The sequence below is a fragment of the Besnoitia besnoiti genome, chromosome VIII (assembly GCF_002563875.1).
Source record: "Besnoitia besnoiti strain Bb-Ger1 chromosome VIII, whole genome shotgun sequence".
NCBI classification, from domain to species: Eukaryota; Apicomplexa; class Conoidasida; order Eucoccidiorida; family Sarcocystidae; genus Besnoitia; species Besnoitia besnoiti.
The window spans coordinates 701,509-727,071 of record NC_042363.1 but is presented as its reverse complement, the minus strand read 5'-3'; the positions used below and the strand labels follow the sequence as shown (position 1 = coordinate 727,071).

Here is a 25,563-nt window from a genome sequence, read left to right as displayed (position 1 = left end):
AAGAGACGACGAACAGAGCATGCAGAAAGCTGCACAAGTGAGAAACTGTGCCACAAAGACACAGTCGAAGCCGCTACCGAAGCGGGTGTACACAGGGTACGATTTTGAGCACTTTTAAGATGTGAAATGCCCCCTGAAAGAAACCGAGGTAGACGACGATTGAGTGGAAGACGAAAAAAACGAGAAAACGTGTAGAGAAAATCGGCACCGCCCCCGACGTCTTCAAGCTGGAGGTGTTTTTGCTTTTTCTCTCCAAGAAAAGACACCAAGTGTGCGTCTTCACCTCGCGCAAGTGCATGCTAGCCTTGTTTACGGGTGTGCGTGGACAAGGAGACTTCGGACGGCAGCGGCGCCCCCCAAAAAACGGAATTAAGCAATAACACTGTAGAAAGGCTCAAGAGACACACATCTGGAAGCAAAGAAATCGAAAGGTAGCGAGTGAGACGCTTTCACAGTAGTCTGTTCATGCACATGCGCGATGGAGAGAGACAGAGCTTCCCGGCCACACGCCTCCGGTCAGCCAAGGTAGGCTTGTCCGCCGGCTTGCAGCCGCCACAGGTTTCTCTGGTGTTCTACACAACCGTCGTGCGCTAGGCAGACGGTGGAGGAACCTGCACAGCAAAGCAGGACGTCAGGATTTGGGTGGACGGAACTGCACGATTGTCGCTGCCTACTGACTTCCATAAACCGCACCGTTGGGCGATAATATTCCGTCCGTCCGCCGGGCCGGGCACGAGCTAGTCTTCGTTGGAATCTCGCGGTGGTCGGACTTCTCTGATTCCGTCCCTGGACTTCACCACTTGATCATCAGACGCAGCGAGACGGCCATGTACACAGACCCTAGACGCGCAGGCGGCAATCACGGAGCCGCGCCTCATGCGGGAAAGTTGGTTCAACAGGAGAGGCTTACCTGTACGCAGATTCTGTTTCCTGAGCTAGACAGAGACGATCACGCAGAACAGGTTGTGGAGACAGACACAAGAGTGTGATATCTCCAGAGACAGACAGCCGAGACGTGCGCTGGGGGCACTGGTTCCTCGCCGCCCCGGCCAACTCGTTTCGAATTCTGGGCCACGAACCCGCCACTTTACACGTGCTGAAATCCTCAAAAGCTCACGACTGTTTATGTGACAGTCTTTTTTTAAAGTAGTGAAGAGCGGAGGCACTCAGGTTCCTTTTCCTGGAGCAAATCCCTGAGCAGGGGCAGGGATGTGTGCGTGGGTAGGTACATGACAGTTCCGCGAGGAGCGACCTCAGAGGCGAGCATCGTTCATCCTCAGCTACAACCGCCGGGAAGAAGGCGCCTAATGGAGTTAGATGCGGGCAGGAGTCTCGCGGAAACAAAACCCGGCGTGTGCAGAATCCACAGTGCGGCCGCTGTGGTGCTGACTGCCATACGATGGCTCAACTCTAAAAACTCGAGGAGACCACCGCGATCGGCGGCTGCGAAGCCTGGCGATGTACGTCTCTCTCTAGCGCGTAGCTTTCTAGGCGTACGCGGCAGATGCGCAGAGTCAGGGTCGCGGCCCGTGACCCCATATCGAGGGGCGCCTGTGCTGCGCCGGGCTCTGCGCCACCATATCCAGTCTTTGTTTGAGACCCTCGATAAGGGTTTCTGAGCCCTCTATTCTCCTTACCAGCTGTAGGATCTGCTCCCCTCTGGCTGCTGGAGAGTGGAGGCGGGTGTCGGTGTGGCGCCATCCAGAGGGACAGCGAACCCGTCCGTTCGGCGGCGCTGATGGTAAACCCTCACCTCGCGGCAAGCAGGAAATACGTACCGGAGGATTCACTGACGCAGAGGGCACGCCATATCTCAAATCGACCTGCACACAGACTACGAGTTTTGTGGAATCTGTTTCGCGTTGTGGCGAATGAAGAAGGCCTCAAGACGCTGACGACCCCAACTGCGTTGGTAGGTGAGCATTTGACTTTTCGTTGGGTCCCTAGAAAACCCAGTCGTCGAGGCAGACGGAGGACTCTGAAGTGGCATGGTCTAAAAAGCGGCTAGCAGTTTAGACAGATTGAACTTCAAACGGTTGCCAAGCGTTGAGCAGAGCTTTTTGCCTGGGTCTATCATCCCTCACTATCTTCGGTCCTTGCGCGGAGGCCGGGGAGACGTCGCGGTTTCCGCAGTGGCGCACGTGTGTCAGGGTGTGGTTGCCCCGTTGCCCCGAGCGCTGCTGACATGTGCGGCAGTTGCTGAGTCGCCTGCCTCGATAGCGAGGAGGTCAAGCGCGTTCTGAAGTTTCGCGTTCTCTCCTGGTGTGGATGCTCCTGTTCCTTGCTTTTCAGTTTTCGCCCTTTTTCTGCTGCCTTGCTCTACTTTTTCACCGTTGCTTCTCCCTCTGCGTGCGGCGGAGCTCCCGGCAGACGGTCGCTCTGTGCCGTCGTCTTCGTTTCGTGTCTACTTTTCTCCGTCCCTGTAATCGCGGTTCGTGGCTTCCATCCCGTCGTTGCACGGGCATTCCTGGTTGCCGATTTTGTATTCGGCACCCACTTGAATCTGTGTCTCATCTTCTGCGGACGACCCACGCATCAGAAACTCGTTCCTAATCAGTATGGCGCACGCCACAGCCTCCTCGCCCCTGTTTCGGCGGCTGCTGCAGCAGCCCGCCGCTGCCAGGTTCTCCCTCGCGGCGGCGCCTCTCTGCGCCAGACCAGCCAAGCCGTTTTCCCTTCCGAAAGCGACTTCTTTCGCGCATAAATCCCGGCTCTTTAGCGCGGGCGCGCGCCCCTTCAGCAGCAGCGCCTCCTCCTCTGCACCCCGCGAAGAAGCGTACCACGCGGGCCTGATCCACACGGAGTTCACCACGGAAATGAACATCAGCAAGGAAACGCCAGTCATCCCCATTTTCCGCGTCCTCGGCTACGACGGAACCGTCGCGGACGGATGGACTGCTCCCATGACCGACGAGGAAGTCCTCGACGCGTACAAATTCATGGTCAAACTCAGCGTCTGGGACAACATGTTCTACAGCGTCCAGCGCCAAGGTGAGAGACAGAGAGAGGGGATAAAGAGGAAAAAAGAGAAAGAGCGACAAAGCACGGGAAAACTGACGCAACTGGACACAAGGCGGAGCGCCCGCGAGCCTCTTTAACAGTGTGACTTCAGAACTTTGGTCTGCTGACCGCTCGCCCACCTCCCTGACTCGGGCAGCTCTCTTCTTTCCAATGTGAACTTAAAGGATCTGGATGCCCAAGGCGGCGTACTGATTGCGAGGAGTTCATATTTCAGTGCAACGGGCGTGTGTGCGAGGCTGTGGACGTTTTCATGGCTATGACATAACAGCCCGGATTCCGCTGTATGTACATCCCGGAGACTGCCCTTTCCCGCCCGGGTGGCTTCGCCGCTATTCGCAGTTCGTCGCGACTGTTTGGCAGACTTCGTGCTGAAATGCTGCCGTGCTAATAGGCTGTGGTTCTACGAAGAAATTCGACCGCGTACTGACACACGTGGAGATGTCGGGATGGTGTTTTTCGTGTCAGTGAATGATTTCGCGGCATGGGCACGGCGGAGTTGTGGTGTCACTTCGCCAAACTAAACTGTCGAGCGTACAGTTTGTTCTCGATTGCGGCTGCTGTAGCCTGCCGTTTCGGCTGTGCGTGCGTCGATCTCAGGACGTATTTCTTTTTACATTCAGAATCAGGGAGAAGAAGCGCTGCAGGCTGGTGTCGGTCTGGCTCTCGACAAGAAGGATCACCTGTTCTGCCAGTATCGGTAAGCCACGAGACCTGCACACGCTCCTAGGGTAGAAACCCCTCCGTCTCCCCAGTTTCACAAAAGTGCATGTCCTTTTAGACCGATGTGTCTGTTTTTGCTTGCCCGTCTTGCCTTCGCAGGTGGGACTGTATGTTTGGGTCTCTGCCGCTCCTTCCCACTACACGTACATAACAGTTTTCGGTTCCCTGGCCTTGTATGTGTCACATCAGCAAACGTGACTAGAGCATGTACCGTATTTCCTCGGTTGCTTCCGCCAGATCGTCTTTGTCTGTCCTCTCTACCTGCCAAAACAACGGGCCTCTCGCTTGTGTACGGTGAAATCTCCCCAGCGAGCTCGGAGTTCTCCTCCTTCACGGCTTCAATCCCGAAGACGCCCTCGAGCAGCTCTTCGCGCGCAAGGGCGACGAGAGCAAAGGCCGCCAGATGCCCATCTCGTACGGCAAGCACCAAGTCAACCTTCACACCATCTGCACACCCTTGACCACTCAGGTGAGAAAAAACAAAAGACCCGCAAAACCGCTGCAGAGACACCGACTGCAGGCGAGGCAGTCTGGATCGCGAAAGAATCAGACGCCGCGAGAGCACTGAAATCCCGATATTGGTACATCCCTCTCTCCTCTCCTGTCTGTCAGGACTTCCTTGCATTGGCATATGATCATATATATATATATATATATTGTCTGTATTATGTGTACTTTTATAGTGATATTTACGTGTATTAACACATACCAGTTCGTGCTGTCGTGCGAAGGCAAGACTGGCCGGATACGCTCGTCCTCAGCTTTCTGCGTGCTGGTGATGAAATGTATAAATAGAGGTGGATGCGTGCAGAGATACTGTCATATTCTTGACGTATATTTTTGCAACTGTGTGTACATACAGTTGAGTTGGACACATGGAAATGACGAGGTCCGCGCAGGGATGCCTTTGCTTTTTTTTAGGTTCCGCACGCCTCGGGAGCAGGCTACGCCTTCAAGCTCGGCGGAGAAGACCGTGTGGCCGTTGCGTTTTTCGGCGAAGGTGGGAGGAGGCGGAGGTTTTTTCTTCCTTTTTTGTCCCCTTTCCCGTCTTCCAATTTGCGTCGCTCGCCTTGTCTTGGGGCGTTCTTCTCAGCTGGTGTCATGCGTTACTCGCCGCGCGGGCCCGTCTCCTCGCTCGTTTGACTTCTCGCGCGTCCTTTTTCATTGTTCTCGGTGTCGTTCGCGTCTTTGCTTCCTTTTGCTTCGCGTCTCTGCGTTGTGTTTTTCTCTTCTTTTACCTTCCTGCGGCGTTAGCCGTGCCGCGCCGCCCCCCGTGTCTGTCTCGTCTGTGCGCGGGTCGTCTGTTTCCGCAACTTTCGCGCATCGACTTTTTTTTGTTTTTGCTCTCAACAGGCGCGGCTAGCGAGGGTGACTTTCACGCTGCGATGAACTTCGCCGCCACGCTGAAGAGTCAGACCCTGTTCATTTGCCGCAACAACGGGTGAGTTGCTTCTCTTTGCCGCATCCTCCGCATTGTACTAGTGTGAGGGTGGTAAATCCAGATTCAGTCGGGTGGAAGGCCCGCAGAAGCGGGCTTTTTCTTCCTCCTTCACTCCGGCAACGTCTCACGTGCTAGAAGACGAGTGCATACGCGCAGTGATATATCTGTGTCTCTCTACGTAAATGTATGTGTCTACGTGTTTAAGTCTCGCCTAGATGTGTGTAGGGATTGCTACGCGTTTCTGAGTTTCCGATTTTTCCGGAGGACTAGGCGCGTGCGTGCGGTCTCTTTGCACGCGCAACCGGAGGGCTGCTTGTTTATTTTTTTCAGCTACGCGATTAGCACGCCCGTGAAGGACCAATACGCCGGTGACGGCATCGCGATCCGCGGCATCTCCTACGGCATGCAGACCATTCGCGTCGACGGCAACGACCTCTTTGCCGCGCTGCTGGCGACGAAGAAGGCGCGCGAAATGATTGTTCAGAACCGCGAGCCTGTCCTCATCGAGTTCATGACCTATAGGTGAGGAGGCAGGCTATGTGTGTGCATCGCCCCGTGAAATGAGTTTCTTCAGCTTCCCTCCTCCCCTCTTTCCTCAGGTCTCAGAAGTCCACGTCATGCATGCATGCGTCTGTATGTGTGTTTTCCTCTCGAGGGATATTCACAGACGCGTATGGAGAATCACCTCGCATGTTCAAGGGGTGACAGTTTTAAAGCCGTTCTGATGACTCACGATATTCGCTGGTATCCACGTTCTTGGACTATATCCAGAATCTCAGCATGTCAATGAGATTACACTATAGCTGACAACCAATTTCAGTTAACATATTTTCCATTTTTTTTATTGCAATAGAAATGGTTTTCTATAAATCATTCCTCGTAGAAATTGTAGGTGTCATACCGCGCCCGTGCGCTTGTTCTGCACACGGGTGCGTGGAGAGCGTCTCCTCGTTTCCCCCTCGTGGACGTTTCGCAACTTGTGTGTCGATGGATTTTTTTTTCTTTTGTCAGAGTTGGTCATCACAGCACCTCGGACGACAGCTTCCAGTATCGTCCGAGCGGCGAGCTGGAGGCCTGGGGGCAGTCCGGCGTCCATCCCATCGGTAGGTGCACACAAGCATCTGCTTCCGCGACTTTTCTCTTTGTTGGCGTCTTCTCTAGGCGGTTTCTACTCGTTTCTAAAAGATTTCGCGAGCGGAGTTCTGACTCGCATCAGGCCGCGGCAGGTCTGCTGGCAGAAAGGGGGGGGGGGGGGGGGATCCGCACGCGCCGCGATGACTTGCCATCGGAGTTTCGTTCTTTCGCCCGCCGCTTTGGCCTTCTCTCTCTCTGAGGCAGTTTTGTTTTCGCTGCTTTTTCGTTCAGCACGTGTCCGCCGCTACTTGGATAACCACAACCTGTGGTCAGACAAGCAGGACGAGGAGCTGCGCAAGGAGGCGCGCTCGAGTCTTTTGCAGATGGTGAGTGTTTCTGTGTTTCCCGTGTCGTCTGCCCGAAGCGTGTGTGCGGGTTCGCGTTCAAACGGAGACTCTTTCTTGCAGTCGAGCGCCGGCGTGGTGTGGGGTGTCGCGGCTGTCGCCTGCGGAGTCTCTTGAGTGGGCCGCGGAACTCTGAGCCTCGTTCGCGCGTCTGCGTTTTCCGGCTCTCACTTGAGAGAGGTTGAAGACATGCGCACTGCGTGTCATCTCAGTGTCAGTGAACTCTTGCACACACGCGCCCGGCTTTTCGAGGACGCAGAGACGAGTCGACGACAAGCGCCGAGCAGCTGAGGTCTTCGGCTGGGCGCTTGCGAATTCTCTCTTGCTCGAGTTGGGTGCCGCTTCTTCTGTTCAGATGAAAGCCGTCGAGAAGCACAAGCGCTGGCCGGTGGTCTCAGGCGTCTTCGACGACGTGTACGATAAGGAGCCGTGGAACCTGAAGGAGCAACGCGAGAGTCTGCAGAGCTTCATGGAGCGCAACAAGCAGCACTACCCGCAGCTGAAGGAATTCGAGTCCATTTGAGGCGCCTGCACTTGCAGAAACTCGGGAACATCGAAAAGCGCTAAGGGGGGGAGGCGGGCGGCGAGCGAAAGCCTGGCTGTGCTGCGCAGCGATGCGTTTGCGATGGCGCCGTGGAGAAGCCTGGGGGATCAGAGGAGCTTCGAAGATGCGACCCCGAGAAATAGAAGTCGCTGTCGCAGTTTTGCGCCTTGAGAACTCGAGTGCCTCGTTCCTTCTGTTCTGTCTCGCGTCTTGCGCGCCGCCGCGGTTGTCGAAAACGCACGTTTGCCTCCGAAAGGCGAGGAGAAACGGTGAAGAGACAGAGTGCCCACGGCTTGAGCCGCGTGCCGAGAAAAAGAAAGATGAAGGATCTTGTTAACACACGCGGGTGCCCGCGCACAGGCAGCCGCAAGAAGAGCTTTCCCTGCATGTGCGGGGCCGAACAAAGGCTTCCTGAATGCTGGGGAACCTCTGCGCCTAGGCATCGAAACGCTGCGTCGCTCGCCGAGACCCCAGACAGGAAAGCGTGTGTAATGAGTTGAGGCAAAACGATCTCACGGGGCGGTTGCGCTCGCTATCGGCGATTCAAAACGCTGCAGAACAGACACGCGTTCCCATACATCCGCATATATATATATATATATACTGATTCCATAGAAATATATATATATATATATGTATATATATTTATCTGCTGAATCCATACGTATATATATTATATACATGTATGGAGACCCTGCGTATGCTCAAGCATGCGTACAGTCTTAACTTGTTCGTAGCTACACGTGCACGGAGAAAGCTCGCGGTTGCAGATACGCAGATGTATACATGCATATACATATATATATATATATATATACTTAGACATGTGTGTTTTGAATGCAAATAAATGGAGACGAGTCTACACATGCACATATATCAATGGCGTAGATCTAACGCGCGAATATGTAAGGTTAGAGTATAATATATATATATATATATATGAGCCGCGTGAAGGCATGGCGGCTGCGCTCGTTTCTAGAGGGGTGGGCCTACATGCATCTAAACGGATGCTTATGTACATCCACGCCTTTTTGTTTTGTCGTAGATGAGTAGGGGAGGCCGCTGGAGGGAAGGACGCTGAAATGTGTAGAGACCAAAGCGCGTCGTCGCTGAGGGTCGGCACGCTTCAGACGCTGCTACGGGTCAGGGACGCGCAGAGTTCGCATTGTGAGAGCATTTGTGGCGGCTCTTAAACCCGGCGACGTACACTTTGACCTGGGGGTTTTCGGTGGCGACGGCTGGATAGCCTTTGAGAAGCGAGGTCCGCGTTTTTGTGGAAGAGGGAGTCCAGCTAGCAACGCCGCCTCTTTTTCCAGCGAGGATGACAGCAGGCTAGCTTGCACGCATCCGCTACTTCGGGGATCTTCGCGCACCTTTTTCAGACGAGGAGAATTTTTTCGTGCTCCTTTTCGTAAAGGCGAGAACCATGAATGTGACGAGCAAGTCTGACTTCCTCCTCGACTTTTCTTTTTAACACGCGTCCGCTGTACAAGCACCTGCAGCGGCGTCAGTTTCCGCAAACTGGCATGCAAGCGAGGCGCTTGGGCGCTGTGAACTTTCTTTTGGCCTTCTCGCGGAAAACGGCGGATATTCTCAGCGGAATTTTTTAAGACTTCCATATTTTTCTTTTCTCGCTTTAGCCTAGCCGTGTGTGCGACGCTGTCAACCGTTTTCTGTCTTTCTCTGTCTCCGCGGCAGGTGTTGAGCTTGGCGGGAGACAGGAGACATCCGCGACTTTCCTCGCGTGTCGGCGGTCGCGGAACAGAAGCGCTACAAGGAACCGCGATTTGTTCTCTCTCGTTTGAGTCTCTCCTTTCCTGCTTCCCTTTTACCTCCATCTTTCCTTCTCTGAAGCAGGCTCCGACTCGGCAGAGGAGAAGACGGCGTTTCCTCCTGTGTGCGTCTTGCGGCGGCGTTTCTCGCTCTCCGCAGTTTTTCCGCATTCCCTCGACTTTGCTGAGGACTGCGGTTTCTCTTCGGCCTCTTCGGCGTTTTCACCTCTCTCCAGTGCAGTTTGCCTCTGTGTTTTGTTGATTCGAGAGTGACTATTGTCCCTCCTCGCTGCGCCCTCCCTCTCCGTGCGGTTCCTTTGTCGTTCACCCTCTCTCTTTCTGTGCCGTCGAACACCAATCTCCGTCTGCAGTCTCGCCGAGGGTTCCTCCGCCGCACGTTCCTTCCCTTTGCCCTTTCGTTCCGCATGTGCTTCTCCTTTGTTGGGTGTTTTTCGCCTCTCTTGTCTTTCGTTCGCTGCATCGACTCCTAATCCGCCTCACGCGCTGGCGACGGCCTCCGCACGGGTGAGTGAACGCCGACTACTGCCGCCCACGTGTGCGTCGGCTGCGCCGGCTGCCCGCTTCGCTTGAGCGCCAAGGACACACAATAAAAACAAGGGAGCGAGCCCGCCATGTCGCGCAAGTCTGCGAATCCGCCTCCTTCGTCTGCCAGCGACAGAGAGAAGCAGTTCGAAGAGTACGTCTCCGCGGAGGAGGCGCGCGCAGGCCTCGAGAGCGGCCGCTTCGTCAAGGTGAGAGAAAGAGGCGATCGCGACTCGAAAGAACCGCGCTTCTTTTTCCGCGCGGCGATCGCTTTTCCTTTGGCCGCGGCTCCTCTCTCGCAAGGCGGCTGTCGCCTCGCCCGTGGAACCTCGCTTTCGTTTTCCCTTGCGCTCCCGTCTGTTTGCCTCTCTTGTGGTGCCCGCTGCGTGCGTCGTTATCGGGGTCCTCCCCTTTGCTGTCGTCCGTTTTCTTATCGCTCTCGCGCGCGCTGCCCGCGTCGCTCGCCGTTCCTTCGCCGGTTGCGCGTTCGTCTCGCGCAGGTGTTGCGCCGCAGCTTGTCCATGGCTTTCGTTTTCTTCTTCTTCGCGACAGGGCTCTTTGCGAGTGAACGCGCGCCAGCCAAACGACGCGTACGTCTACGACGGCGACGACGTCTCCGCCGCCGACTTCCTCATCGCAGGTAAGCCGCGAAACGGAAAAAAGAGCCGAGAAAGAGGCAGACAAAGACAAGAAAAGAAGGACAAGAAGACGCGAGCCCGGAGGGAAAGGGAGGCGTTGGCGGGAGTGGGGGGGGGACGGCGTTGAGAAGCAGACAGAGCCGAAGACCGTACAGCGGAGCCGCGCGAGGAAGCAGCGGCGTACCCCCTCAGGAGAACGGAGAGAAAGGCAGACGTGGATGCGCGACAAGAAGCCTCCCAGCAGAGAAAGGGAGAGAAACTGCGAGACGCGCCAGCACAGAAAGGCGAGGGAGATGCTGGGTCCTCTCGCGCACCACCATTCTCGTGAATTCATCCACCGTGGCAAACATATATATCTATTTACAGCTATAGATATAGATATGAATATATATGAGCCATCCAGGAGTCCACAGATTCAGGCCAATATATATATATATATATATATATGATATTTATAGACGCTTCAAATGCTGTGTCGCGTGCTGCCCGCGAGATACGCGCAGGCCGCCGCGACAGAAACCGCGCGGTTCATGGGGACACTGTTTTCCTGCAGGTGAGCGAGAAGGAAGGGTCATCTCCTCACTCTTTGAAAGAATTTAGAGGCGCCGCGGGTGCGGAGTTCGAAGGGAGGTTTAGTCAGCGCAGACGGAAAACATCAGGGAGGCTTCGCAGAGACACGTGAAAAAAGTAGCGTTGAGCCCTTTTGTAAACCCTGAACCCTAAACAGCGAGATGACGATCCAGCGTTGACGCAGAGACGAGGCGTGTGAGGAAAAGAACCTATGAGGCGTCGGCAGAAGGCACGCGATCGCTCGCGCGTCAGCGAACCCAAAATTTCGAACTTAACATCTTTGCAATCCGTTTCTCGCGACTTGGCGTTCTGTGACAACGCGTTTTTTCGCCTTGTCCGCCTCTGCCGCAGGTCCACGACTATCGGCAATGGAAGCTTTACTCCGACGCCTTCTCGTTCTGCGACTCTGCAGAAGTGACAGGGCCGCGCGGCCCTTTGGAGGGCGACGCGAAGGACCCCTCCGCCAGCGCGCGCAAGAATGACTCCCCGGTGAGCCGCATTCGCGCATTTTCATCCTTTTCTGCGGACGGAGTTCGTCTGTTTTTGTCTGCACACGCGCTTCACGCCCCCGCCGGAGTCATCTTCATAATTCTAGGATCTGTGCTGTCTTTGTTTCTTCGATTTATATAAATCCAATAATCAGTTCTGGGTCGCTCGCGAGTTGCGAGGGCGCGTGTGGGGGGAGCCTCAATCAGATGTCTCTCTGTCGACAGAGAGAGAGACAGGCAGGTATATAGATAGTTAGATAGTTGTGTAGGTAGCTATACAGCTAGATAGCTAGATAGAGAGTTAGGTAGATAGATAGCTGAATATCTATACAGGTACATAGAGAGATAGAGAGGAGGACTGCGGTGTACTGCGTGCATTTGATGACTCGCATGTCGACTGAGACAGTCGCATGGAATAGGGGTGGCTCTCTGTAGAACCTCGCGCACAGAACGAAGCAGTTCGCCTGCACATCGTCTCTGTCTGTGTGTCGGTCCGGCTAGCCTCTTAAGCCTATGTCGCACGCGATCTCCCTCTCGACTCACCTCTCTCGCTTACCGCTTGTCTTCGTGTCTCTGTTCATCTGTCTCTCGCCTTTCATTCGTGTGTACTGTCTCTCAACCCTGTACCGGCATCCCTATCCATTGCTGCATTTATGCGTCTTCTTTCCTGCGCATCCCTCCCCCCAAATGCGTGTCGGTTTAGTTATCTTTTTCTTCTATAAAGCCTCTGTGTATCGTATCTCTTCACATATGTCTGGGAGGGAGCACCGCACGCTCGAGGCTGACAGGTGTCTTTTCGGGTTTCGCGTGATGTCTCTCTTTTAGCGCGCGCGTTTTGGTGTCTGTTTTTCAACTGCCAGACTGAGGCCGAGTGTCTGCAACTCGTCAAGGAAGGTGAGCCTCGACTCGAGCGGAAGACGAGAACCGTGGAGCACAACACAGCGAAATCTCAAACGCTTTAGCCTGCAGTTGAACGCAACGCAGAGAGATCGCGGGCAGAGATAACTGACGGAAGGGAGGGCAGGGAATGCGATGCGAAGGAACATCCCACAGAGGGAACTGAAGAGAGACGCCCACGGGGACAGGGCGGTTGCGTGTGGCAGGGATCAAAAAGAAGTGCATTTTATTGAACTCGCCGTGAAAAAAACGGAGAGCAAGAGAGCAACGCAGCGCAGGGCGTCAGGCATCCGATGAAGGCGAGAGGAGATGAGGGCGGAATGAGCGCGTGTGAGGCGCGCTTTGATTCGTGAAGTATTGAATCTCCCTTCTTCTCTCAAGCTCCAATTCGGGGCTTCGTCTGCGTGAGGCTTCTGCGCTGGCCGCTTGGCGTTCGCGTAGGCCCCCTCAGGTCGAGGCGTGTCTTTTTCTTCCGGTGTGCAGGGCGAATGTTGCGCACAGCGCGCGTGGTGTTTGTCGAGACGCGCGCGCTGACCGACTCAGAGAAAGAGCATCTTCTTCCGCCTCTCGCAGAGGAGCCCCGGGGACGTGCAGACGCGCTCCCTAAGGACGAGAAGCGACTCGACAGCGAAGAACACCCAGCGGCGGGAGCGCAGCCTGCACCAGCGCGTGAGGCGTTATCTCCGCCTTGGATGCGCAGGAGACTCCTTCGCAACCGGCAGTTCATATGCACGCTGCGCGCAAACAATATGGTAAGAAGGCGGAAACTGAACAAGGGAAAGCGTGGCGCCAGCGAGCAGGTTGACTCTAATCCTCGCCCGAAACGAAGAGGGGAGGACGGCACGGAGAAAGAGAAAGAGAGCAAGAAAGAGAAAGGGAGAAAGGAAGAGAGGTAGAAAGGGAGACAGAGAGAAAGAGATAGCGAAGGCAAGGGAAGTGGAGGGAAAGGAAGAAAGAGAAAGACATACAGAAAGAGCGGGAGAAAGCAAGAAAGAGAAGGAAGGGGAGAACGAAAGAAGGGGAGAGAAAGCGAGAAAAAGAAAACGGAGAGAAAAAGAGAGAAGTACAGAGAGAGGGAGAACGAGGAAGAAAGAGACAGCGAGAAAGAAAGAGAGGGAGGAAGACGAGTCAGTGCAGTGAAATGGAGAGAAGAGAAGATGGAGAAACTTGCAGGGCAGAGAAGGAACGAGGAGGGCGATTGAAGAGACCTGGGAGCCGTCTTGAGTCCAGGCCTCGCAGTCTCGTTTCCGCGGTTTGTGTGTCGCAGCGCTACGGAGTCGCGCCGGAGGACGACACACTCGTCCGCCCCAACGCGACGCTCCTGCGTGCGATTCCACTCGGTATGCCGGAAGGGAGCGACGCCTCTGTTAAAGGAAGAAGCGCCTGCTCCACACGGAAGAGGCACATGATAGCGAATCGGAAATATGTCCGCTTCTCTCTCTGGCTCTCTCTGTCAGTGTGTCTCCCTTCCGACCGACACGCCGGCTTGGAAGCTGCAGACTTCGCTGAGGTGCAGTCGGATGGAGCAGGGCACTTTTGTGCGTGGCGGCTTGGTTGCGTGTGTCTGTCTTTCCGGCAGACTCGCGAATCAACTGGATTCTGGTGCCTCTGAAGGAGGCGCAGAAGTGGGAGAAGCTCCCCGGGCCCCTGGACAAGCAGCGCCTCTACCTCGTCAACGTCGACGCCTGGGACGTGTACAACATCCTGCCGCGAGGTAAAGAGAGACTGACATTCTTCGAGACGGCTGCGGGCGCTTGATCCCGCGAAAAGGGATACCAACCCTTCAGCAGCACACGGCTGAATCGCGTTTCCCATGTATACTTTCATACATGCAGATGTATAAGTACATACCCGTATTTATCCACCGTATACATATATATACTATACGAATGCATATACATGAATACACTCATACACAAATATGCACACTCACATATATATGTTCACATCTGTATATTTTGCTATATATATGTACATGCATATATACACATATGTCTGTATATATATTTATATATATATATATATATATATATTCGTACATACGCATACGTGAATGAATATGTCGCTGCATGGCTGGAACGGACTGCGTTGCTTTGGGAAGCGTCGCTTGTTGCGCCCGGGGATCCTCTGGAGGGAACTTTTCGAAGAGGGAACTCGCGTTTTCGCAGGAGGATCTGAGCGCCGCTTTTGGCTTCGTGGAATTTCTTCTTCGCGTGCCTAGTCATCCACATGGGAAGTATCTCGCTCTCGCCTCGCGGTGTCGTCAGGCAGCCTTTTGGCATACATCGGCGCGGCCGACTCAATTCAGACTATTGAGAGGGTAGGTCAGCGGAAGTCTTTTTTTTTCCTCGAGAGTCTCGAATCTCCTTTCTTGCCCCGGGTCGCTGCAGAACGGCGTCTTTCCGCACATCTCGAGGCTCTGCGCGGGGCGTTTGTCTCGTGTCTTCTCGTGAGTGTTTTTGCACTCGCCGACATCCTCGGGGTTCACCTTTCGGTTTGTTTTTTGAATTTCTCTTAGCCGCAGCCAGGCGCCTGCGTGTGCTTCGGAGAAACTCTTCTGATTTTCTTCACTTTTCTTGTTTTTTTCCCGCAGTTCTGCATGATGAATAACGACCTGCAGATCCACATGCTGCCGCACAGCACCGAAATCCTCGAAGAGACGGATGCCATCGTCGAGCGCGCAGAGAAGGAATTCGGTGAGTCGATTTGCTGTCTTCCGGGGTCTCTCGAAGGGAGGGGAAAGGTGGCCTCGCTGCTTCGCCACCGGATTTTCCGCGCGCGTCCCGCTTCCTCCGAGTCGCGCGCTTCCTCTGCCTCGAACCCCGTTTAAACATCCGTGCGTCGGCTCCTATTGTCATAGCCTTTTCTCTGCGTGCGTCTCTGTGTTTCTCCTCATCCTCATTTGTCTTTCGCTCCCTCGACTTCTGTATGCATGCATGCGAATCCGCGTTTTCCGATTTCGCTTTCTGCTCAAGTAGGCGCTTCCGGGTTGTGCTCATGATTCGCGCTGCGTGTGTTGTGCTGCCCTGGGTGTCTTTCTCTCTCGATGTCTGTTTCGTTCTCCACTTTTTTCATCGTTTGCTGTCGTATGTGTCTGCGTGTGCGTTCGCAGAGGAAGAGGCGAAGAAACGCGTGGATCTCAGAGGTAGGGCTGCCAAGCAGGTTTCGAAGGCCTGAGTTTGGTTTTCTCTTTCTCGTTATCGCGCCTGATTAGCAAAGCCCCCCCTTCGTTTTGAGGATTCTCATCTGCTCAGGCGATCACGACCTCGCCTCCGTCCTCTGAGCCTTTCCAGCTCAGCTCAGAGTCTTTTGTGGGCAGTGCCCTGGCGCCGCGAGTGCCGCAACCCCAACCCCTAATCTTCAATACGGCTTCCTGCGTTCTTCGTTGGCGAGGATCGCTGCTCCACTTTCGCGATTGCTCCGGCTCTCGTGTGTCGCCTTTGTCCTCGCCTTCCGCCGTGTTTTGCGCAGTGTGCACTTGGTGCATGGCTTGGTATACTTCGTTGCGATTTTGCTTTGGTTTGTGCTCTTTTGTGTCGTTATTTTTCGGATTTTCTCTTTTTTCAGGCCGCCGGCGCGTGCTGACGATTGATCCAGCGTCCGCGCGAGACCTCGACGACGCCGTCCATCTGCATCGCGTCCCGCCTTCGTGCTGGACAGGGCACGAACCCGAGTTCGAGATCGGCGTCCACATCGCAGACGTTTCGCACTTCCTTCAGCCCCTCTGCAGGACGGACGAGGAAGCGCGGAATCGGTGCACCACGGTGTACGTAGTTCAAACAAGTGCATGTGCGCACAGGGTCTTGGGCGCGGGATTTCAATCTGGGAGACGCTCCCCGTTATTCGGTTTTTTCCAAGTGTTTTCCTCGCTCGCGAGGCGAGCCTTGCGCGCGAGAGCCTCTTCCTCCCCACTGCGTAGTTGGATGTTTTTTTTCTTCTCAGGTACCTCAAACACGTCGTCTTCCCGATGCTGCCGCGCGCCCTCTGCGACGCGCTGTGCAGGTACGCGCGAGGCTGCGCCGCGGGCGCGAGGAGGAAAGAAAATGTCGCTAATTCCGTCTCGTTTTCTTTTTTCAGTGGTCCCTTCGCCGAGGGGGGGCGTCGGGCGCCGAGCCAGGGCTCGAGAGGAAAAACAAACTCCGCGCGACCGCGGGACGCTGGCTGTGCGCATGCAAGCTGCCGTGCTTAGACGGAAGCACACGGTATCTGTGGTCTGCGAACTTGATAGTCCTCCGCGCGCCTGGAAGCTGCAGACGTTCTTTTTGCTATTCTGCCTTGTGGTTTTCGCTGCAGCCTCCATCCCGGCTGGCCTAAGCTGACATTCTCAGTGACCTTCCGCGTGCGCGAGGACGGAAGTCTCGTCGAGGCCTGGAGGCCGCGCTTCTACAGATCGGTAAGGGAGGGCGCCTGTTCTTGAGACAGCGGTCGGGGCTGCGTGTCTGAGGAAAGCTGGCGCTGTTTTGGCATCTCCTCGCCTCAAGCGGCTGCGTCGCCGCACTGAACTCGCAAGCGAATGCGCCCACGCTTCGGCAGATGTTCATTGGGTGCGCGCGGCGTCAAGGAAGTGTGCTGCGTGTCGGTTTTTGGTTTCCTCTCTGCAGGTCATTGAGAGCTGCTGCCGGTTCAACTACGACGAGGCAAGTTACGCAACAGACGAGGGTTTGGAAAATTAAAGGCTCTCGTTCAGTTTTCGCCTGGGCCCACGGGGCGCAGGGGTTGCACAGCTGACAGAAAACGGGAAGCAAACGCCAGAGGCATGTCCGGTCTCACGTTCGACGCAGCTTCGATGCGCCGCGCGTGCTCAAGGATGGAGACAAAGGAAGTCGCGCCCTCCCTTTGTTTCTGTGTTTCGCGGTTCCCTGACTAGCAGGCCCTCCTTGAGGCAAAGAGAAAAGCTTTATTCTGCATGCGTTCTTTGTCCTTCCAGGTTCAAGTCTTGATCGACGAGGGCGACATCCCGGAGCAGGCGCGCCCGCTGGTCTCGCAGCCTTCTTCTGCGCCGGAGTTAACCCTCGCGGACTGCGGCTGCTTCGTCTCTCTCAGCTCCTGTACGCGGCAGTCCGCCCCCCACTCTCTTTCTTTTTTGTCTACTTCCTCTCATTCGTCTTCTTCTTTGTCACCTGAAGAGCGGCGCGCGAGAGAGACTTCGTGTTTCCCTTTTTCGCCATATGGCGACTTGGCGACTTTCCGCGCCTGCTGCGGTCGGTGCGCGGCGTGCTGCAGATGCGCGGGCGCGGCGGAAGAGAATTCGCAAAAAATCGCGAAAATTTCCCAAGCCGCGGGCGGCGCAGAAAACGTCCATTTGACGCAGCGCGCAGGCTCTGTGGCACCCGAGAGAGGGGCTGGGAAGCGCGCCTCTGCTGACGCTTGCTGGGAGGCGATCGTCGAGGACCTGAAGCTCCTGGACAAGCTGACGACGGCGATTCGGAGTCGACGCTTTGAGGTGAGAGGACGAAGGCGCGAGGCTGCAGCCGCCGCATGCAGCAGACGCACGAGAGAGCTTTCTCCGGCCTCAGGCGCGCCGTTTTCGTCTCGTCGAGTGCAAGTTGCGCCGCGGGCGGCTCTTAGTAAATCCGAACTCGCCTCTCCCTTCTTCTGGTGGTTGTGCATCCACGGTAGTTGGCTAGAGACTCGAGAGAGGAGAGAAAGGAACCAGTTTGCGTCAACGCAAATTGCTTCAATCATTCGTTATTTGAGCTGCGCCGTCGCGTCTTCCGCTGCGCCTGCTGTTGCCCTCTCCCCCGCTGCTCAACTTTTTCTTTTTGACTTGTTTTCGTTCAGAGCGGCTCGATTATGCTCCACAAGATGACGCTGCGTTTCGAGTTAGATGCGCGCTCGCAGCCGATCGGATGGACTGAAGAAGAGGTAAATATCGGGCGCTGTGTAGCCGCCCCGCGCCTTCCTCTCTCCCTGGTTGGTTCGCCTGTGCGCCTGAACCGCTCTCAGTCTCCATATATTCATCTAAATTAGTTGCAGTCGCGTTGGCTCTCCTAGAAATTCTCCACCCACGCGCGCCTTCTAGAGATTAAGAGTTTCATTTCGGCGTTTGTCTCTCTGCGGGTGTATCTCAGCGAGATTCGCGTCCGGCGCAGCTACCAGCCCCTATCCCATACACCGATATTTACCTATTTATATATTTTGTTTTGCTACGTGTACTTATTTTTGTAAGGGCGTAGAGAAAGGTCAATCCCACATACCCTGGTATCTGCAATCACCAGTTTGCGAATATCTATCGAATGCAAACTACTGGCTATCGTTAGTTTTTGTTTTTTCAGCACGCGCGGTCGCACTCGCTCATTGAGGAGTTGATGCTTCTGGCGAACTGCCTCGTCGCGCGCCGCCTCATCGACAGTCCGTTCGCAGGTAGCTGCGCCATCGGAGCGTCTAAACCTGGCGAGACTCTGAAGAGCGGCCGCACATAAACCTCAATTTTCGCGTCGATTCCTTGTCTAATCGACATGTCCCCCTCTGTAGGACTCCAAACTCATGTGGATAAATATAAACAAATAAATACAAATAAGTATATATCTTTATATGTAGAAAAAAAGGATGTGAAACTAGGGAAGCTTCGCAGCCTGCAGGTGCGTGCAGGCATCGGTCGAAGACATGTATTTACATTCTTTTTTTCCGAATACGCACCTTTAGCTATGAATGTACGAGCTTTGTGTCGCCGCGTCCCAGGCGCGAGTGGATGTCCTGCGGACGCAGCGACAGCGGCTTTGAGAAAAACTTAAATACAAAAACCTGCGCGTAGATATATGAATTTATATATTGTGTATTTCTATCCCAAGGAACTGACATCCTGTTTTCCTCGGATTCGATTAATGATTTTTTTTCGTCAGATCTCGCAGTCCTCCGCTCCCACTCTGCCCTGGCGGAGAAGCAGGTCAAGCCGCTGAGTGCCTTCCTCAGGTGAGGAGGCTCCGCAGCGCCTCTGCGGCGTAGAAGTTCAGGATTAAAACGCCCTTCTATCTCTGCGCCCGCGGCGCCTCTAAATTCTTCCTAACTTCAAAGGTTTAGTTTACGCGTAGGCGTGTTGTGTCTCCGGGACGCTGCGCAGATTCCGAAATGGAGCTGGAGGGGTCTCTCGAAAGAGGGCGATGAGCGGCGAGAGGCTGATGCGTCTCCTAAAGCCCTACACTTTGTGCGTGGGGCAGTCCTGTGGATATTGCCGTGTGACACACACACGTGCATACTAATATATATAAATGTAAACATATATATGGATATTTGTACAGATGTATATTTATTTATATGCAAATAGTACTCTGCATATCTATATCTATCTATATATATCTGTATCTATATGTATTTGTAGAGTTGCAGCACGTGCGCGCAATGAATTTCTGTTTGTGCGTGCGGCCTTCTGCAGCAAGAGGGGCATTTCTTCGGATTTTTCCTCTTCGAAGGCCGTTCAAGTCACGCTGGGGGGCGTTCAGACCAGCCACGGCGTCGCCGCGGCCGTCGCTGTCGAGGCGCTGCTGAGGAAGTCGCTCAAGCTCGCGCTCTACTACGTGCGCGGCGACACACAGCACCCTCACTTTGCCTTGAATTTCACAGAATACACTCACTTTACCTCACCCATTAGGTACGCACGCGCTCATTGCCGACCAGAAAGATATATCTACGAATATCGGTGAAAGCGTGTGTATGGAAAAATACGCATATATGCATATATATATATATATATATATTCATATACGTAGACGTATGAATATATATAGATATATATAGTTATGTATAAGCTTCCAGGTTTGTGTTGATCGAATGACTCTTCGGTTCCGTGTGGCGCGACGGGTTTGGGTCCGGTTGGTTTTGCATCGTGTTTGAGGCCGGTTTTTTCTTCATCGCGTTTGAGTCCGGTTTTTCTCTTCGTCAGGCGCTACGCGGACGTCCTCGTTCACCGCCTCCTCGCCTGCGCACTCGAATGGGAGCGCGTCGAAAAGTCCTCCGCCTTCGCTTCGTCTCCTTCATCGTCTTCTGTGTCTTCTTCATCCTTGCCTGAGGCAGAGGCGGAGGGCGCACTATCGCCGACACTCCTGGATTTCCGCAAACAAATGGAAGCTGCGACGGGATCCCGAGTACGCGCTGAAGGAGCATGCAGCCCTAGCCCTAAATAACCCTGCAGTCGGAAACCTTCTCCAGCGAAGAGACGACAGGCTTGTCTGTGCGTCGCTTCCTCCTCTCCTCTCGGATGTCTCTTTTCGTCCTGTGGACGCGCAGCTGTGTGACTTGTGGGTTTCGCGCTCAGGAGCAGCTCGAAGAAATCTGCGGACTCTGCAATGCGAAGAAACTCAACTCGAAAAACGCGCAGCAGTGCTGCGGCCACGTAAGAGATGCACGCGCCAGATGCCGCGCGAACTGCGCAGGAGTTTGCTAGAAAGTCTCCACGCGGCATGCGCCGGAGGGGGGGCATGCAGATAGATAGATAGATAGATAGATAGATAGATAGATAGAGCGCCGACATCGCGGCTATGGCGCCAGATTGTGCTTCGGGTAGACGCATGTGAGCAGAGTCATCTGTTTCGCTCTGCGTGTCGCAGTGGGCAGCGGGTCTCCTTTCGAGTGAGCAGAGGCCGCGGGGTCATCGTCCCGAGTCTCCGAGTGTGTCTCCGTTGCAGTTGTTCCTATCAGTTCTGTTGAAGGCGCGCAGAGAGCCCTACGCAACCGCAGGTAAGCCTCCAAGAATTTCGTCGAACCACAAGTCAACCAGGAATCCCGGAGAGATGCAAAAACCTACATCAGTCTGTCTGCTTCCTCATCCATTTTGAGTCGCGGCAAGCATTCTCTCCATCCTTATAGAAATATATACATATATATACACATATATACATATATGTATTTATTTGTGGTGATTCATTTGTGCACTGTATTCGGGCCGCCTTCACCTTACGTATTGAAAAGCTGTCTCGGTGTCTGTGCAGAGCGCAAAAAACGCCTCGAGTTTTCCAAGAAACCCTTTGTCTCCCTATCGGCGTCTCTGCGGCGCGCATACATGCAAGCATCTCTATACATATTCACATATATATATATATATATATATATATATATGTGTATATCTGTGGATACGTCTTAAACGTAGCCAGCATTGGCGGTGTATAGCTGGTACTTGACTTGCGCCTTCCAGCCTTTTCTCTGGTTTCCATTGTGTGGCGTTCTGTCTTTTGACATTTTTTGAACCTTTTTCTTCCGCCTGTTTTCTCTCAGGCGTTGTGTTGCTGCTGCAGGACAAGTCTCTGGTTGCGTTCCTTCCGCTCCTCGATAAAGAGCAGGTGCGCGCGGGCCTGCGGCGAGCGTGACGTCGATCTTTGTCTCTCTCTTTCTCTGCATGCCCTAGCAGATGGCATCTGTCTCCCCGCGGTTGCCTCGCGGTATCCGGTCTGCTCGGGATGTGTAGTCTCGCTGTATGACGAGAACAAGAGAGTGCCACCCGGCGGATGGTGTGCAGGCGCGGGCAGTCTGCGTGTCTTTGTCAGTTTTATTGTTTTTCTGTCTCTCGGCTGCATGTGCCTCAGCGAATCACCTTCCAGGGCGAGAGTGCGCGATCGCAGGTCTTCCGCCCCGTGCCAGACGACCTCCAGGTGAGGTTTCGCTCCTGATCTGAAGACGCGACGCATTCCATCGCTGCCGAGTGTCTTCAGTTTCTTCTCCTTCTTTCGAAGCGGGGTGGCAGGGGGGTTGCGCCCTCCAGCGCGAAGATCGACTCGCGTCTTCAGCACGCTGCTGTTTCCGGCCAGTGCTGTCGACTGCCAGTGGCTCTGCGGTGCCGCGCCCTCGGGTGCCAGTATTATCTCACGTCTTATCCGCGGCGTGCCTTACGACCGTGACGTGATTTTGAGATTGCGCACGCGACCGCATCGCCGGCTGCGCGTTTGATTCGTTTCTTCTTCCTTTGCAGAAGACCGTCCAACTTCCTGCCGACTTTCGTTTGCCGAATGGAAACGAGGTGAGTCACCTCCTGTCCTGCACTCCATCTATCTATATAAACCTGTTCTTATTTACCGCTAATTCTCGTGCGTCTATAGACACGCCGCACCGTAGACCTATATATATGTATATTTATATGTCTGTGTGTATTTCGAGAGTTTTATGGAGCCACCAGCGTTGCGCACATTATGAACCTTCACGCACGCGGACTCGTGAAGACGGTGATGACTCAATTGACATCCGAAAACACGAAGATATATATACATATATTTGTAAGCATGACGTATGCCTGCGCACCGGAATAGCAGAGGGAGAACTGCCGCGCATGTTTTTTGTTTCTTCGCGTTCTAAAAGCCAATCTCATCTCTCTCAAGCTAGCTTGGTGATATAAGCTTGCGGATGAGTCGAGCCAGGCGGTCGTTAAGCCTCCGCTTGCCGCGTCGCATCCCATGCGTGTCTTGTGCACGCAGAAATTTGTGAAAATCGTTTTTCTTGAGTGTGACGTTTTCCCTGCTCGGCAGGTTGAAGTCACGTGGGTGAATCCGGCGACGAATGAAGTGACGGTTCAGAAACTCCAGGCAAGCGAATCGGCTCTGCTGGCAGCGCAGATGCATCGCTCTGCATCAACATGTTGTCGCGTTTGTTCGCAGCTCGCACATGCTGAATGACACATTCACGTCCTTGCATCTGTTTATAGGCAAAAATCTCAAATGCGTTTCTTTCGTGTTTTTCGCATGCGAGAGCAGAGTCCGGGGTGGCTGGGAAGTCTGGAGGGCAGTGCACTTCCTTTTCGGCCTTCGCCTTGGGTTTACGCGTTTGTGGATTTCTTTTTTCTCAGGCCTTCTCCCCCGTGCCCGTGTACGCCCTGCCAACGACCTCTGTGCCGCCGAGCTTGGTCTTTGCGCTCATTTCGCCGTTTTCTCCTGACTTCGGCCGCGTGAAGGCGACAGAAAACGCAGGTATTTCGCCGCCTTCGGACGCATCTCTCAGCTGCGCCCTAGCCGGAAAACGATGCTGCATGTCACGAAACAATAGCTCAAACCCCCTCCGCTTGCGCATATATATATATATATATATATATATATATATATATATATATATATATATATATGTATTTGTATATGGAAGCATGTACAGGCCCGTATATATAAATGGACATACATACGTACACATATATAAATAGGGATACATGTATGTGTACGTCTCTCTGTATCTGTGTGTCTATCTGTGCGTCTGAGAGAAGGAACCTGTATTCCTCTCTGAGGCCCAAGAGTGGCGTGGCGTTCATTTCAATCTCTCACTTTTAACCCCAACAGCTGCATGCAAAGCAGCCTAGTGTGAATTTTTCATCCGCGCATAGGGGAGGTGTCGCACGCGTACATGCATGTCGCGAGATCATCCGTATCTGTGGATATGAAAAGATCCGCGTGGAGAGGTTAAGGCCTGCAGTAAGAGGGACGAGCAGAGCGAAGAGCGACGTCGAAGGCGCCTGCAGACAAGCGAGGTCATTCTCGCAGTTTTCACGTTCTCCGCAGCCTCCAGCATGTTTGTGAGAGGATCCTCGTGCGTGTGTGTCCGCGTGTCTGTTCTGTTTTTCAGTTTTTTCGCGCTTCCTGGTAAGCTTCTGGCGTGCAGAGGAACGGGGTAAAAAGGTTGGGGGGGGGGGGGGGGGGTGGAATTCGAACCTCCGCGACGACGCCTACTCCATGCGTCAGCAGCGGCAGAAAAAGCAACGCAGTGAATTATCAGAACAAGAGCGAGGATGCAGGCAGTTCATGTGCCTTCTCACAGCCCCCACAGATGTGCGTATCACACTTACACAGATGGTCTTAACCTGTAGGGTTGTCTCTGGATATGCGTCGATAGGACTTCGGAATAGTTGCAGAAAGTGATAGAAGGCAAGTGATAGAAACTGCTGAAACGCGGGAACCGTGCCACAGAGGAGAGAGAGAGCGACTCCAGAAGGCTCCCTACGTGTGAGGCATGAATCACTGCGTAACAAATGCCGTTTGCATTCAGTATAGCAGTATATTTTTGTGTATATGCATGAATAAAGTATGCGTAGCTGCATGTCGTCTTTTATGTATATCGTTTGGATAGTACGGCTTGTAGATAAGCGCGGCGCTCGTCCGTGCTTTCGCGCGAAAGAACGGACGAGCGCCGCGCTTCCCAGTACAGGGCCTCAGAGTAGTGGAGTTTCTCTCCTTCTTCTCTTCTACTGAGACACGCGGATTAGTGACAGCTTGGAAAGGTATCTCAAGTTAGCCGGTCTTTTTTATCATGCTCACGACTCAAAACTGATCGCGCAGGAGCACGTTTACGAAAGAGTTGGAACGCGACGTGGCATTTCGCACGGGTCCGCCTTCCTGTGGTGCGGCTCCGCTGACTAGGTGACGGCTGCTGACTCGAGCAGATGCGTTTTAGAAAGTTGTCCTTATTCTATATTTGAAGAGGGCTGGAGTAGAACGCGTTTACACGGAACAGCGCACTGCTTGCTGCTCTCGGGACCATGTGCGCTTCGATGCTTTCGCAGAAAAGGACGTGGAATTGGCGACAGCTGTGGCCGCGAATAGATTAGCTCTCATGAGCGGAGTTCAGGCACATTAGCTTTCCACGTGGCTGGCGTCGGGAGCTCGAAGGAAGAGAATCGCCAGCAACTCTTCTGAGTAGTGTGGAATACGTCTACGCGCCGCTGCTGTTGTATTCTTTTTTCCCGTTTCTCCATCCAGTCAGCATGAAGCAGTGAACAGGGACGGTTGTTCGCAGGCTCGCAAGAGGGGAGAAGTGGTCACTGAAAACGTGAATACGGATATCGCGAAAAGCATTCCTAACCAAGTTTATGCCTACAGTACGCGAGCGGGAAATGACGAACTCACTGACGCGTTTAGCATCTTCACACTTTGGCGCGAAAAGTGGGCCTGGTTCGCAAGTCTGAGTGGATGTGTCTTGTTTTCGGCGTTCTGTCAATGCAGGGAGCAAGCTCGCCGGATGCGGATTGATGCTCCTACGGAGACCAGGGCTCGCTAGTCCTCGGGGAAAAATCCACTCAAACTGCGATTCTGCAAGGCAATGCCATTCCCGCTGAGAGAAGAGCGGTTTTGCAATTGTTGGACGGGAAATATGAACCCAGGAGTAGCCACGGACCGGCAGTGGAGCGTAGACTTTCGCTCAGTCCTTTTAGGACCTCAGACAAAACATTTCTGCGGTTCTGGACGTAGCCGGAAAGGGATTTCCCTTCGCTTTTTCTGTGTTTTTGCTAGGCTAAACTACACGCTTTGTAGAAACCCGTCAAATTTTTCAGGTTTCCGCTTTCCGGCTCGCACTAGAACCGTTCCTGGGTTCAGCCGGCTAACCTCACTGTCGCGCTCAGTCAAACACCGATCAATTTATATCTCCAGCGAGGGAATTTCTTGTGTAGATTGAGGGGTCAAGAACGTTGTTTAGCCCGAACCCAACGCAGTCTCTTCCGTACTGCCATTTTAGCGACTGATATCGAGCAATAAACGCAGTCCGGCTGGTGGCAC

At 54.0% G+C, this 25,563-nt stretch overlaps 2 protein-coding genes across 2 annotated transcripts; both read left to right on the top strand.

The window, feature by feature from the left end:
• Nucleotides 1-2,558: 2,558 nt before the first annotated feature.
• On the top strand, nucleotides 2,559-7,183 carry BESB_082320 (dehydrogenase E1 component family protein; the record flags this gene model as incomplete). Its single annotated transcript, XM_029366582.1, has 9 exons — nucleotides 2,559-2,991; nucleotides 3,619-3,718; nucleotides 4,051-4,210; nucleotides 4,663-4,741; nucleotides 5,095-5,182; nucleotides 5,513-5,704; nucleotides 6,194-6,285; nucleotides 6,548-6,642; nucleotides 7,016-7,183. The coding sequence occupies 9 exons, from the start codon at nucleotides 2,559-2,561 to the stop codon at nucleotides 7,181-7,183; spliced, it is 1,407 nt and encodes a 468-aa protein (XP_029217042.1).
• A 2,425-nt stretch (nucleotides 7,184-9,608) lies between these two features.
• On the top strand, nucleotides 9,609-25,304 carry BESB_082310 (RNB family domain-containing protein; the record flags this gene model as incomplete). The annotated part of the gene is made up of 31 exons (XM_029366581.1): nucleotides 9,609-9,728; nucleotides 10,072-10,159; nucleotides 10,661-10,710; nucleotides 11,079-11,216; nucleotides 12,076-12,109; nucleotides 12,596-12,864; nucleotides 13,380-13,452; nucleotides 13,692-13,826; nucleotides 14,380-14,432; nucleotides 14,706-14,808; nucleotides 15,225-15,257; nucleotides 15,680-15,878; nucleotides 16,055-16,114; nucleotides 16,406-16,505; nucleotides 16,714-16,749; nucleotides 17,040-17,555; nucleotides 17,894-17,977; nucleotides 18,388-18,475; nucleotides 18,955-19,024; nucleotides 19,485-19,700; nucleotides 19,992-20,193; nucleotides 20,364-20,441; nucleotides 20,734-20,785; nucleotides 21,320-21,384; nucleotides 21,628-21,693; nucleotides 22,011-22,058; nucleotides 22,561-22,617; nucleotides 22,878-22,998; nucleotides 23,639-23,655; nucleotides 24,773-24,887; nucleotides 25,300-25,304. 31 exons carry the CDS (start codon nucleotides 9,609-9,611, stop codon nucleotides 25,302-25,304), a joined length of 3,291 nt encoding a protein of 1,096 aa, XP_029217041.1.
• Between the last annotated feature and the right edge of the window lie 259 nt (nucleotides 25,305-25,563).